We start from the raw sequence: 13,077 nt of genomic DNA, 5'->3' as shown, positions 1-13,077 counted from the left end.
ATGTAATAGATGTAGCGTCTTTTCTTCCGGGTTCTTTCAAAGGGTAATGTTTTGGATATACACGATGATGGCGAATAATGTGAGGGAATGGGTTATTTGTACTTGTAATATTTCAAAGATTTCTAGAGGAAATGGTGTCAAACTACCTAGATACGCAACTCTTCATTCTAAATTTGTAGAGGTTGCAATCCGAGGGCGTGGCAGCATCTACTTTCCTTGTTCCTGTCTCATATCTCCAGTTATTTTAAACAATGTCCAATCTTGAAGTCGTTGGATCACAAGTGAGTAAAGTGATTGATTTCTCCCGCCGGATCGGTTTACACCAGCTTGCCATCCAAAAGAATCTCCACCTTTTCGTTGTAAAACGACACGAGTCCAGCAATGGCCGCGCTCTCATGGAGAGTCGACTTGTAGTACCAAATAATGTCCTTGTACTCCTTTCCATCAAGCACAACGTCGTAGTACTCGGCGGTTCCCTTATAAGGGCAGTAGGTGGTTGTTGTGCTGGGGCGGAGGATGGCGGGATCGACGGCGCCGAGGGGCAGGTAGTAACGGATTCTGAGGCCGGTCTCGTGGAGGTGGTTTGCGAAGGAGGCCTTTGCGACGGTCTTGCCGGCGATGCGGACCTCGATGGGGCGGGTGGAGGGGAGGATGTCGATGCGCTTGAAGGGGTCTTTGGGGTGGCCGTAGATGGGGAGGTCTTCTTCGAGCCAGGTGTCTTTTTTTGATGTTAGTATATTGGAGGGACGATGAAAGAGGAGAGGTGAAAGGAAAAGGGAGCAAAATCTCACCTGCTGCTGCGAATTCTATCCTCACTAGGCTTGCTAGTTCTCCCCAGCTGCTGTCGAATCGAAGCACCCGGTTTGTCGTCTTCGATGGGATGTCGTCTCTCCCGGCGACGGTGAGCTCGGCGACGGCGACTCGTGCGGAGGCATCGGATTCGCCTTTGACGGGCTGGACGTCCTTGAGGGTGGCGTTTTTGATCTCGGATTCGGGGATGTAGTAGTTGGGGTAGTATTCGTGCTCCCAGACGAGGACGGCGCTGGTGGTGTCCACGATGGTGGTGTTGTTGAAGACGACGCGGATGCGGCGAGGCGTGGGGAGGACTTTGTTGGGGCCTTGTTTGAGGAAGTGGGTTGCGAGGATGGAGAGGCTGGAGGGAGAGTTGAGAGTTAGCTGGTGGTTGAATGTGAAGAGTTGAGTTGGTGATGGTGAGGTTGGAGGTGAGGAGGATGTAAGCAGTGACATACTCTGATCCGGGAGCTCCAGGGCGAGACATGACGGCGGTAAATATGTATTGACGGTGAGTTTATCTACAGAGTCTGTGGGTATAAGATTAAGATTGAAGAAACAGAAACGAGGGCAATGGAACAGACGTGCAAGCAGCGCGATCTAAATAGAAAAACCCAGGGCCCAGGGCGGGTTGCATTTTGAAAGTTGCGTGATGGGACGGAATCCTAGCTAAGCTACAGTACGCCATTCAGCCTTTGGGTTTGTCAGTAATGCGGCGACTGAGCATCAAAGTGCGAGAGACCCCCGCAAGCTCGCTATATGGAGGCGCATGACGCCATGGGCTAGGGCAGCAGTTGCGAGATTCGGAAATAGATGCAGAGATTCTGCAGGCAGTAGTGAGTATGAATGATGACTACTCCGTATGTATGTGTGAGGGGAATGCAGCTGGGTTTTGGGGAGGATTCGGCTGTCGCTTTGATCTGGTGGTTGTAGAGCAACAGGCATCATGAGGGAGAGAGGGGCTTGAAGCTCAAACAAATGTTGATTTTGATCAAATAGCCATTGAGGTTTAGTTGATACATCAACAATTCAACCCAGTGCAGACAAGGTACATGGAATAGACTTTGTGATTCCAAAATTCATCCATCAAGAGATGCTCTCGGCTCGATCTGGTTGTTCCAGCATCCATGACTCAGAACCAAGAAAATCTCCGGCAGTGGCTGCAGCTACACAACTTTTTTACCAGATTTGGAGACTCGTGTGCCGCGTTTTGCTGACTGAGATTTGGAATCACGTTTCCTCGAACCTGTTGATGGTGAATCATCCAAACTGAGCTGCAGGCACTTATTACATGTACTTTGTCTTGCCAGACTCAGAGTTGAGATTCAAGAGTGATTGATTGGATTGGATCCAGGCCTGAAATCATCCGGACCGCAGCGGGTTTTTCTTTCAGCATTTCACTCCATCGTTTTTGGTCCGTGCAGCAGCACTCCGGTACAATGCAAGACTTGCTTGTGACGACGGATCTTGATGCTCTTTATGCCGCCCCAAAGACACGGAGAAATCCAATCTCTCCTCTGCTTTGCTTTGCTTTACTTTGCTTTGCTTGTGCCGAGCTCGCCACGTCAAGCTGGACCGAAGCCACCCGCGTGCCTTGGGATTTGCTTCCCCCGAAATGACGAATCCCTGCCGAGGCCCTTTTCTTTTTCTGCCCTTCACGCCCATCGCACATCACTGCAGTGCGCAGAACTAGCGCGGCAGCCGATTCGAATCGTGTTACGCATCTAAATGACACCGGCCGGACAGATTGTGCTGTGCCGTTCGAGGAACTGCAGCTCAACAAAATGGGCAGACGGTGCGAATAGTTGAGGCCCCGCCGGTTGACGAGCCGCCAATGCGGAGTCCCGAGAAGGTAAGCGGATTGGAGAGTGTTAGCAGCGTCTTTGAGTTGCTCGAGCTGATACTGGAGAGCTACAGGGCGGTTGTTGTGTCTGATACAGGCAGTGATATGACGGGATAGGACGGGGGATACAGTACGGCATAGAGCAGAGTCTGTTCCTCTCTGTTCCTCTCCGGGCCGAGTTCTGACGCCTCCGATTCTGATTTACAGTACATGCATACAGTCGGGATCCGCAGCTCGGCAAGCTCAAGTGCGCATTCTCAACCGAAAGCCAATCAGCCATTCTATCCTCCCTCCCGTTGAAGCTACAGTAGCTCCGAGTTCGTTCTGTCGCTATAGCCGGGGCGTGGATCTCGGCTGTTGCTCTTCAACTCTCACAACCAGCAACTCCAAGACACAACCCAAACACAGCAGCAATGAGGGCCTCGACAACGCTCAGAGCTGGGCGACTGGCCCAATCCCTCTCGCGGCCGCTCTGGCAGGCTCCAGCAGCCGCGAGACTCAACAGAAACAACAGCCGCAGCCACAGCACCGCCGTCGAGACTCCCCTCAACTTCGGAGCTGCCCCTCCCCCTCCCCCTCCCCCGCAGCAGCAGAAATCGGGTCTGGATGGGAAGAAGCTGCTTGCAGACGCGGTGGCGGCGACGAAGCCGCGAAACAACTGGACCAGGGAGGAGATTGCCGCTATTTACTACCAGCCTCTGCTGGAGCTGACGTACCAATCGGTAAGAACTTGCGACCGATTTATTACATGAAGACGAATTGGATTGATGCATGATTTTGATTTTGATACTGGACACCAAAAAACTGACGATTGATTGTGCGATGCAATAGGGAGCTCTGCACCGTCGCTTCCACAGCCCTGGCGAAGTCCAGCTATGCACTCTCATGAACATCAAAACCGGAGGCTGCTCCGAGGACTGCTCCTACTGCGCCCAGTCGTCGCGCTACTCCAAGGACACGGGCCTCGAGGCCAAGAAGATGGAGTCGGTCGAGTCCGTGCTGGAGGCGGCCCGGCAGGCCCGAGACAACGGCAGCACGCGCTTCTGCATGGGCGCCGCCTGGCGTGACATGCGCGGCCGCAAGTCGGGCCTGAAGAACGTCGTCGAGATGGTCAAGGGCGTCAAGGCCCTGGGCATGGAGGCGTGTGTTACGCTGGGCATGATTGATGCCGAACAGGCTCGCCAGCTCAAGGACGCTGGGTTGACCGCCTACAACCACAACGTCGACACCAGCCGCGAGTTCTATCCGTCCGTCATCTCGACTAGATCGTACGACGAGCGCCTGACTACGCTGGGACACGTCCGCGATGCCGGCATCAACGTCTGCTCTGGCGGCATCCTCGGCTTGGGAGAATCATCTGAGGATCGAGTCGGTCTGCTGCACACCGTTTCCACACTCCCCAAACACCCTGAGAGCTTCCCCGTCAACGCTCTGGTGCCCATCAAGGGAACGCCTCTTGGCGATCGCGAGCCCATTGCCTTTACAAGCATGCTACGAACCATCGCTACGGCTCGTCTCTTGATGCCCGCAACCATCATCCGCATTGCTGCTGGCCGCAAGACCATGTCGGAGGAGAAGCAGGCGCTGTGCTTCATGGCTGGTGCCAACGCCATCTTCACTGGTGAGAAGATGTTGACGACGGAGTGTAACGGTTGGGATGAGGACAGCGCCATGTTTGGCCGATGGGGACTGGAGCCCATGAAGAGCTTTGACAAGAAGCCCGTGGAGGTTTAGAGTACAAGTCTTTAGATGTCTTATGAGAAGAATCAATGAAACGAGAGGCCAGGGAACAAAACATCGTCACAGGAAAGATGGCATGAGGGCGGTTTGAGTGAGACTTCACCATCAATATATAAACATATACATACACTTATTATACAGATGCATGTCTCCATCATCATAATTTACTTTTTATAGCCCCCGTCACCCATTCTTCCACTGCCCTACACAGTCCCTCTACTTCCTCCACCGTATTCCCAGCATGCAAACACACTCTCACTCTGTCTTGCCCTGCTGGAACAGTAGGCGCTACAATTGGCCTCACAGTGAAGCCTCTCTCCTGGCAGTATTGCGCCAGATTCCTTGCCCGGCTCGTAAGCAGCGGCAGGATGGGCGACTGCGGTGCCTCGGGGTTAATGCGGAAGAGTTCTGGCGATGGGCCATGTCGTTCAATGAGCTGAGTGAGAAGCGTGTGCATGTGATGGATGAGTGATTGGAGGTTTTGGACGAGAGAGTCTGCGTGGCCTTGGGCGAGAAAGTCGTAGGTTGTGCGTATGCTGGCGAGGGAGGGAAAGGCCATGGCTGTGGTGTAGATGAAGCTGCGGGCGTAGTTGATGAGGTAGGATCTCGTCGTGGAAGAGCAGAGGACAATGGCTATGCAGCTCTTGTTAGCATCCATATATATGCGCAGAAAAGGATTGAAGAGAAATTTACCTCCGGAACAGCCCATGGCTTTGCCAAAAGTATGTACGCGAGCCCATGTCCTGTCTTCGAGCCCAAGTTGACAGACGAGACCTCTTCCTTGGCGGCCAAATATCCCCGTGGAATGCGCCTCGTCGACAATCACGTAGCCGTTTCCCCGGGGTAGCCTTTTCTCTACGCATTCGACGATTGCTTGTAAAGGTGCGAGGTCTCCGTCCATGCTGTAGACGCCTTCAACAGCGATGAAGATGTTTTTCTTGCCGCTTGACACTTGGGTGTCTTGTGCTAGACTTTTCAACAGAGAGTCTAGGCTTGGGTATTTGCTTGACGCAGCTGCATCGTATACTTTGTTATGCGCAAAGGCGATTCTCTGCGCCCTGCTTAATCTCATTCCATCATGAACGCTCGCATGGATCAATTCGTCGTATACAATGACATCTCCCTTTTGCGGCACGCAGGCGAACAGCCCCGTATTAGCCTCAAACCCCGAATTGAACAGCAATCCCGCATCAGCCCCGTGAAACTCGGCAATTCTTCTTTCCAGGTCCTCTGTGAAGGCCGAGTTGCCGTCTAGCAGGCGAGAGCCTCCGGACCCGAGGCCGAAGCCGGATGACTGCAGATGGGGCAGGATGAATGACACATAGGCGGCCTTGACGGCGGGATTGGAGGAGAGTGACAGGTAGCTGTTTGAAGAGAAATCGACAGAGTCGGAGGATGGGGTGGTGAGGCGGCGGAGGCGGCCTTGGGAGAGGCGGGATGAGAGGATTGCTGCGAGGGTGTTGTCGAGATTTGGAGGCATGACTTTTTCTTCTTGTTTTCTTTCCTGTTTGGAGTTGCTGATTGAGCTCAATTGAAAGGCTCTTTCAACTGAATGTGACTGTTTCAATGCAGATCAATTGACTGCACGCCCTTTGCTGTCAACGCAAACTGGTTAGTTTCAGTTGATAGACAAGAAGCCGAAACATGAGATGCAGTCAAACTGCGGCCTGTATCGGCGTCCCCATGCAAGAAAATGCATCAACCACCCATCACATGTCTAAATCCACTTCGGCTGTCATCTCTCTCGCAGTTCACCAACAATTGCCAATCTAATATCGTAAAAACGATTTGAATTGCCGCTTGTCCGTGTTGGGGCAAATGTGCCAGACAAGCTATCCCGCGGAAACCGGTATAGTGAGGGATTTCGAGTTGTCATAGAGCCAGCCGGGCCGGGTTCGATAGCTTCTGGAGCTTGTAGCTTCTTTCTCGGCTCGGTTGAGGAAAAAAAAAGTGTAACTCCACTCCAGAATGGGTGAACGGAGATCGGCAAAGAAAGCCCCCAACAAAAGAAACTGTGTGTAAGAAGAAGAAAATTAAAGTGACATGGGAAGCTTGAAGCTGTGCTGTTTCGTATCCCGCCATTACCCTTTTGGGCGTAATTCCACATTCCATCTTGGGCTTCCACTCCTCCTCTCCAACAACAGAATGCCGTTCCGTTTCTAGGCTCTTTGGAAGTTGAACAAAAGAACAGTCGTTTTTTCTCTCTTGCGGACTATTGATTTATCTGTCTAGCAGAATAATCGATTAGTCTCCCATCTTTCTGTTTGTTCGATTTGATATGCCAGTGCCGCCGCCGCCGCCACTGGCATCGCCGCTCTGGCGGTCGCTGCGATCGTACCAGATCTTTGGTGCCAACACCGAGGTGGGGAAGACGGTCTTCTCGACGCTGCTGTGCAAGGCTGCCGCGAGACGGAGCCCTGGCGGCGTAGCGTTTCTGAAGCCGGTTTCGACGGGGCCGGATAGCGAGGCTGATGATCGGTGTAGGTGATGGTCCTTGTCAGGAGTTGTGGCATTGCGGTTAACACATGAATAGATGATGTTGAAGTTGATCTGGCACTTTGGATTTGGTAGTATTGTGCTGTTGGTTGACCAATTCGTTGTCCGTGTAGTCACATCTTGAAGTTCGCCCCGGATGTCTCCAATAAGACTCTGTTTCAGTACAGAATCCCAGTTAGCCCACACATTGCAGCTCGGGTCTCCAATACCGTAAGTCACCACGGCTTCATAAGAAGCATCTCACTTTTCTTGTACCTCATCTCATTATACAATCTCTCATCTTAGACAATTCCCTCCAACGACACTCTTCTCTTCCAATGCCGAGACTACGCAGCTCAGTGCGCCAACATGGGCAGGAAATGGCTGTTTCTCGAAACCGCAGGAGGCGTCCACTCTCCCGGCCCGTCAGGCACAACTCAGGCGGATCTATACGCACCGCTTCGGCTGCCAGTTGTCCTTGTGGGTGATTCCCGTCTCGGAGGCATCTCTCAGACGATATCGGCCTTTGAGTCACTACGCATGAGAGGTTATGATGTTGAATCGGTGGTGCTGTTCAAGGAGGACAAGTATCAGAACTTTGCCTATCTGTCAGAGTACTTTGCGGAACATCACAATGTGCCTGTCGCGGGCGTGATTGAACCGCCGGAAAGGAAATCAAACCTTGAGGAGGATGTCCGAGCAATGTCGCAGTATTATGAAGAGCAATCTCAGGACGGAAACACGACCAACGTCATTTCCCATCTGGATAGCCGTCACGAGGAGCGTATTGCATCCCTCAATTCCATGGCGACCGAAGCTCTGCAAAACATATGGTATCCTTTTGCTCAGCACAGTCTTTTTACTCCAAAGGACATTAATGTCATAGATTCAGCTCACGGCGACTACTTCCAGACGCTGGCCCCTTCCTCTCCAACATCAGAGACCGATAGCCTTCTCCGAGCCTCGTTCGACGGCTCTGCTTCCTGGTGGACTCAAGGTCTTGGTCACGCCAATCCCAAGCTCACCCTTGCTGCCGCTTACGCTGCCGGCCGCTACGGCCACGTCATGTTCGCCGGTGGTATCCATCGTCCCGCCGCGGAACTATCCTCAAGACTGCTCAAGGGGATGAACAGTCCGCGACTTAGTCGAGTCTTTTTCTCCGACAATGGCAGCACTGGTATTGAGGTCGCTCTCAAGATGGGTCTCCGAGCAGCCAAGCTCCGATATGGATGGACGCCTGAGGAGAAACTCGGCGTTGTTGGCCTCAAGGGCTCTTACCACGGCGATACCATTGGCGCCATGGACTGCTCGGAGCCGAGTGGATATAACGAAAAGGTCGAGTGGTATGATGGCAAAGGGCACTGGTTTGACTACCCGACTGTTTTGTGCGTCGGCGGCAAGTGGCGTGTGAATGTGCCTGAAGAGCTGAGGCAGGCTTTGGGCGAAGACGCGGACTTTGGCGCGCTGTCGGAAATCTTTGATGTTCGTGGGAGAGAGGAGAAGGGCCAACATCTTCGATACGAGGCCTTTATTCGAGAGACGTTGGAGAGGCTCCAGAAGCAGGGCCGTCGGTTTGGCTCTGTCATTATCGAGCCCGTTGTTCTCGGCGCCGGAGGCATGGCGTTGGTGTAAGCATATCTCCCGAACGGTTTTTCAGGCACGGGAGCCATTGCTAACTCACTTCTTGCAGAGATCCTCTCTTCCAACGGGCCCTCGTCAACGTCGTTCGCAAATCTCCAGACCTCTTCCGCAAGCCAAACGCGCCCATCGAAGAATCTCCCAGCAGTCCCACCGCGTGGACAGGTCTTCCAATCATCTTCGATGAAGTCTTTACTGGTCTTTACCGTCTCGGCCGCTTCACGTCGTCTTCTTTCCTTGAAACGAATGCCGACATCTCCGTCCATGCGAAGCTTCTTACCGGAGGCCTAGTTCCGCTCTGCACGACGCTTGCTTCGGAGGATATTTTTCAGACGTTTAATTCTCCAGACAAGACTGATGCCCTGCTTCACGGGCACAGCTACACGGCTCATCCAGTGGGCTGCCAGGTCGCCGTAGAGTCCGTCAAGGAACTACAAAGGATGGACCACGGCGGATCCTGGAACTGGGCCAAATCCCAAGGCTGGACCCCTGAGGCTTCTTCCGCAAGCGGCCAGCCCGCGGTAGACGTCTGGTCAACCTGGCCGCGGGCTCTAGTGGAGGATCTCTCTCGTCAGACGGATCGCGTAGCTGGCATCTGGGCTCTCGGAAGCGTTCTCGCCATCCACGTGAAAGACGCAGCGGGCAGCACGGGATACTTTAGCGATGCGGCGCAGAGTCTTCGGGACGGCCTCCTTGCGGGCGATGCGGAGGGTGTCAATGGCTCGTGGAACGTGCACTGCAGAGTTCTTGGAAACGTGCTGTATCTGATGGCGAGTCAGAAGACGACGGAGGAGAGCGTTGCGCAGATTAGTTTGTTGCTGAGAAAGGGATTGAACGCGTGAGGTTTTGGTGGGCTGCGAAGAGTGAAAGAGAGGAGTTTGGTGTGGGTGCCAAAAATATACGCATCAAAGAACTGCGTTCCTTTGTAAAAGAATATCACAAAGAGACGTATCGAATAGCTTTTCTGTACCTAACAATTAACAACAATGTTGTTATTTCTGACTTTGTCCAGACCTACTTTTGCTTTTGAGGCAGATCCATGGTAACCATCCACATTGCCATCTTTTTAAATCCCTCTTCTGTACCTATATATGCATTCTGTCACTCCTGACAATGTTGGCAATTGGTCAAATCATGTCTCAAGTCTATCGTTTCCATTTCAATTCTACGTAACTGGCGCACGTATTTTCTAGACTTCGTAATGCCAGCTGCTTCCAGCAATAATTGGTCCCAAGCCAGGACCGTATTGCATAACATGGCAACTTCCATTTGGTCCGACGCTATATGTTAAATAACGAAACACACAGCTCATGATCTCGAAGTGTTCAGTAGTGTTACCAATTCCATTTTGGGCGCGGGCTGTTCAGATAATATGGCAACTGTCACACCGGATTGATGGCGGCTGGCAGGCGTTCATTCTCGCCTTGCTTCAGCTGAAATTGTCCTCAAGTCACCTTGGCTATGTGAATGAGGTCTCTCCATGCCCTCGTTGCTCTTTCTTCTTGCATCTTCCCTCTTTGCATCCTCACTCTTGCAACTCTTCTGCGACAGAATCAAAGCATCATCAACCAAATCTTGCTCCATTCATCATTGTTTCGATCGAAGGAATAGAATTACTAAGAGTAAGTCCGACTGTCCGAGTTTCCTCATTGCCGAATTCTTTTCGCCGTTTCCGAAGGCGTTCGATGCACATCACGAGGCCTTGTCCTGCGCAGATGGAAGAGAGATGAGAGGCCTGTTTTGTCTGTCAAGCTCCAAGGGATTGTTACAATCGATCTAGACACTTGAGTTTCTTGATTTCATCCCTGTCTGTGCGCGAGGTCCTGTCTCCAGTGGCACCCAGTTCACGGTCTTTTCTTGCTTCTCAAGGTGTCTTCTGAGAAGATCTTTCGCTGCGCATTCAAGCAAGCCCGACTCCATCCAGCCGTCTTTCGCAGGTGTCGTCATTATCTGTGTAGTGAAACCAGCGTTGCAAGTCAGCATTGCTGATGGATCGAATCTCTTGGTGTTTTGTGTGCCGCGGTCATCGTCTTGAACAGCCATACACGCACCAAAGCTGACAAATTCCAGCAGACAGCTATACATGTCGAGCCCATACACAAACTGAATAACCCACCATCGAGACCATATCACCGACGACACCAATCAAATGGAGTTGTCGTGGAGAACAAAGTACGTAGACCGAATTCATACGCTTAGGAAACCAAGATCTGAATCAATATATAGTCATGGCAATTTCCTTATGGAAGCAGCCTCACGAAGATTGCCCTTCACTTTTGGTGGCTACTTTTCCAGGTCTGCGTCGACAAACCCACATAAAGAGGAATGGATGAATGATAGTGACGACGAATTCCCCCCACAGCTATCGAAGGGGTCGTATCGGTCACTTGCCAACACACATATACCGCCACCCTACGATTCTAGCGATGATGGAGACGACGAAGACGATGATGATGATGATGGTGATGATCATAACGAGAGTCGTTTCATAAACCATCTTGAAGGGTCTTTCATCAACCTTAGCGATCACGTATTCAACGCAGTCGCCGATCGAATTGATCCTTCAGTCTCGGGTCATGTCAGTCCATGCCTGTCAGCGGCTCGACGACCGTCTTCCTCCTTCAATATGACGCATGACGGTCACATCAGTCTACAAGACGCGACATTTCCTGCCTACTTTCAGATGTTGGATGCAAGAATTCAGAGTGGCAAAAGAGGGGAATCATGCCGCCATGAGCAAAGCCAGCCGGTGTTCCGAACAGATGAGAACATTGAGAGCAACGCGGAAAACAGAAACTCAAAGTACCACAATCAAGGAAATGAACAAGAAACCTTTGCCATGATTGAGAGAGAAGACGAAGACGAAGACGAAGACGGGATGACGGACTCGTGCTTGAATCTCACCAACCATCTGGACTACGTCATGTTCCCAACCGCTGAAGTACTCGAATTCGTCCGCGGAGGAGAAATGGAAGTTCTAGAAGACGTCGAGGATGAAGAAGCCTCCTGCAGGCGATTCCCAGGGGAGGAGCAATATGACGAAGATAATAAGGAGCTCGGAAGGGGGCAGTTGGAGAACCGGGGCCGAAGGTGGTTCAGGTGCGGAGTCTTCTCCAAGGACGTGACTCGGCGACTCCACCGACTAAGATACGGATGCTAAGTTCGGCAGAGAAATGCGGAAGTGGCATAATAGGGGAGGGCGGGCTATTTTTGGGGGGGTTTTGTTGGACTTTGCTCCGGAGTGTTTTGGCGATAAACCCGATGATGGGGGCATATCGGGATCTCGCTGGTGGACTTTGAGCTTTGAAGGAGTCGATTAGACGGTGAGCAGTTAATGAGCAGTGAGTCAAAGTCCCTCGTTCTGCTGACAGGGAAATGCAAATGCCGATTTGGGGAAATGGTGCTGGCCTTGTACAGCGTCATGGCGGATACGATGTGGACTTGGTTATCGCAATTCATCACATCAGCTTACCGTATATCTTGCTTTCCACGTGAAAATTTTGTAGAATTATACGCAAATGAATACCAAGTACTATCGTGTATGCTTCATGGCACCATACATGATATCGCTGTAGAAATACGCGGCATAGCATGTGCGTATCGCGACTTCGGATGGCCTCATACGGGACCCTCGCCACACCGTCTTGTCTCAGTGAGACCGACTAACAAACTCTCCTTTTTGTCTTTGCGATACGGATCCAGGAAGATATCTTGATTACATAGTACCAAAATCCCGATGCTACCCAGAGTAATCCACGCTGGTTATCCTACCAAGCATGGCTCTCATAAGCAAGCCCAGCGGCGCCGAGGTTGCGGTTGGCAAAACATCCAGTACTCGTGTGCCGCAGAATGCAGCCAATCAGCCGCATCGCATAACAAACTTGGCCATTCCCGCTCTCCCTTACCGAAACTCTTTCGTTTTCGCCTCTCCATGTAGAAACACAGCCAGGAACGGAATACCCGCGGAATGAAACCAGCATCCTGAGGCAGCAACAAAGAGAGAGAAGGGCAGCACAAGCAGAAACCTTCGAAGGGAAAGCATACAGTACAGTAGAGCATCTCGTTTGCCGACACCGCATGCCGGAATTCTGTCCCTCGGGGCCTCGGAGCGATCGCAGCAGCCCCCCTCCATTGCAGAAGGTGGGTAAAGCCGGGCAGCCCTTGTGCCTGTTTGGCGACACACACACACGGAGAGGCTTGAGGATTCCAAAGCTGGGCGATGACAGAAGCCGCTACTGTCTACCGATTTTGATTTACCCCATAGCTGTCTGGGGGGGGCAGATTGCGGGGTTTGAGACTAGGACACGATGATGTTTAGTTTCATGGGAGACGGTATTGGCTGTTATGCTCGCTATGATGATGTTTAGCTCGAGGTGGATGGTATAGTACCTACCTATATATATCACCGGTTGGGTCAAAGTATCTTGTCCTGGGCATTCGTGGTGTTGTGCTGTGCCATCGACATCGACATCGGCATCAAGTGACGGAGCTGTGCCTGTCCATCCGTCAGCGACGAGAGCCGAAATCAAAAGTCCAATCGCCATCCAGCGATCATCACGGCATTCCCATCCCGGCCATAAGCCCTACCG

General features: G+C 52.0%; 5 protein-coding genes across 5 annotated transcripts; 3 read left to right on the top strand and 2 right to left on the bottom strand.

Moving 5' to 3' along the window:
- Positions 1 to 317: 317 nt before the first annotated feature.
- Triagg1_10506 (uncharacterized protein) lies at positions 318 to 1,248 on the bottom strand (the record flags this gene model as incomplete). Its single annotated transcript, XM_062894585.1, has 2 exons — positions 318 to 718; positions 792 to 1,248. 2 exons carry the CDS (start codon positions 1,246 to 1,248, stop codon positions 318 to 320), a joined length of 858 nt encoding a protein of 285 aa, XP_062750538.1.
- A 1,800-nt stretch (positions 1,249 to 3,048) lies between these two features.
- On the top strand, positions 3,049 to 4,369 carry Triagg1_10505 (uncharacterized protein; the record flags this gene model as incomplete). The annotated part of the gene is made up of 2 exons (XM_062894584.1): positions 3,049 to 3,357; positions 3,467 to 4,369. 2 exons carry the CDS (start codon positions 3,049 to 3,051, stop codon positions 4,367 to 4,369), a joined length of 1,212 nt encoding a protein of 403 aa, XP_062750537.1.
- A 163-nt stretch (positions 4,370 to 4,532) lies between these two features.
- Positions 4,533 to 5,855, bottom strand: Triagg1_10504 (uncharacterized protein; the record flags this gene model as incomplete). The annotated part of the gene is made up of 1 exon (XM_062894583.1): positions 4,533 to 5,855. One exon carries the CDS (start codon positions 5,853 to 5,855, stop codon positions 4,533 to 4,535), a length of 1,323 nt encoding a protein of 440 aa, XP_062750536.1.
- A 798-nt stretch (positions 5,856 to 6,653) lies between these two features.
- On the top strand, positions 6,654 to 9,330 carry Triagg1_10503 (uncharacterized protein; the record flags this gene model as incomplete). The annotated part of the gene is made up of 5 exons (XM_062894582.1): positions 6,654 to 6,855; positions 6,909 to 6,942; positions 6,985 to 7,081; positions 7,157 to 8,478; positions 8,541 to 9,330. 5 exons carry the CDS (start codon positions 6,654 to 6,656, stop codon positions 9,328 to 9,330), a joined length of 2,445 nt encoding a protein of 814 aa, XP_062750535.1.
- A 1,307-nt stretch (positions 9,331 to 10,637) lies between these two features.
- Positions 10,638 to 11,808, top strand: Triagg1_10502 (uncharacterized protein; the record flags this gene model as incomplete). Its single annotated transcript, XM_062894581.1, has 3 exons — positions 10,638 to 10,660; positions 10,715 to 11,587; positions 11,658 to 11,808. The coding sequence occupies 3 exons, from the start codon at positions 10,638 to 10,640 to the stop codon at positions 11,806 to 11,808; spliced, it is 1,047 nt and encodes a 348-aa protein (XP_062750534.1).
- Between the last annotated feature and the right edge of the window lie 1,269 nt (positions 11,809 to 13,077).

The sequence above is a fragment of the Trichoderma aggressivum genome, assembly GCF_033847375.1.
Source record: "Trichoderma aggressivum f. europaeum strain CBS 100526 chromosome Unknown scaffold_075, whole genome shotgun sequence".
In the NCBI taxonomy this organism is placed as follows: domain Eukaryota; kingdom Fungi; phylum Ascomycota; class Sordariomycetes; order Hypocreales; family Hypocreaceae; genus Trichoderma; species Trichoderma aggressivum.
This window is presented reverse-complemented; position numbering and strand designations above follow the sequence as displayed.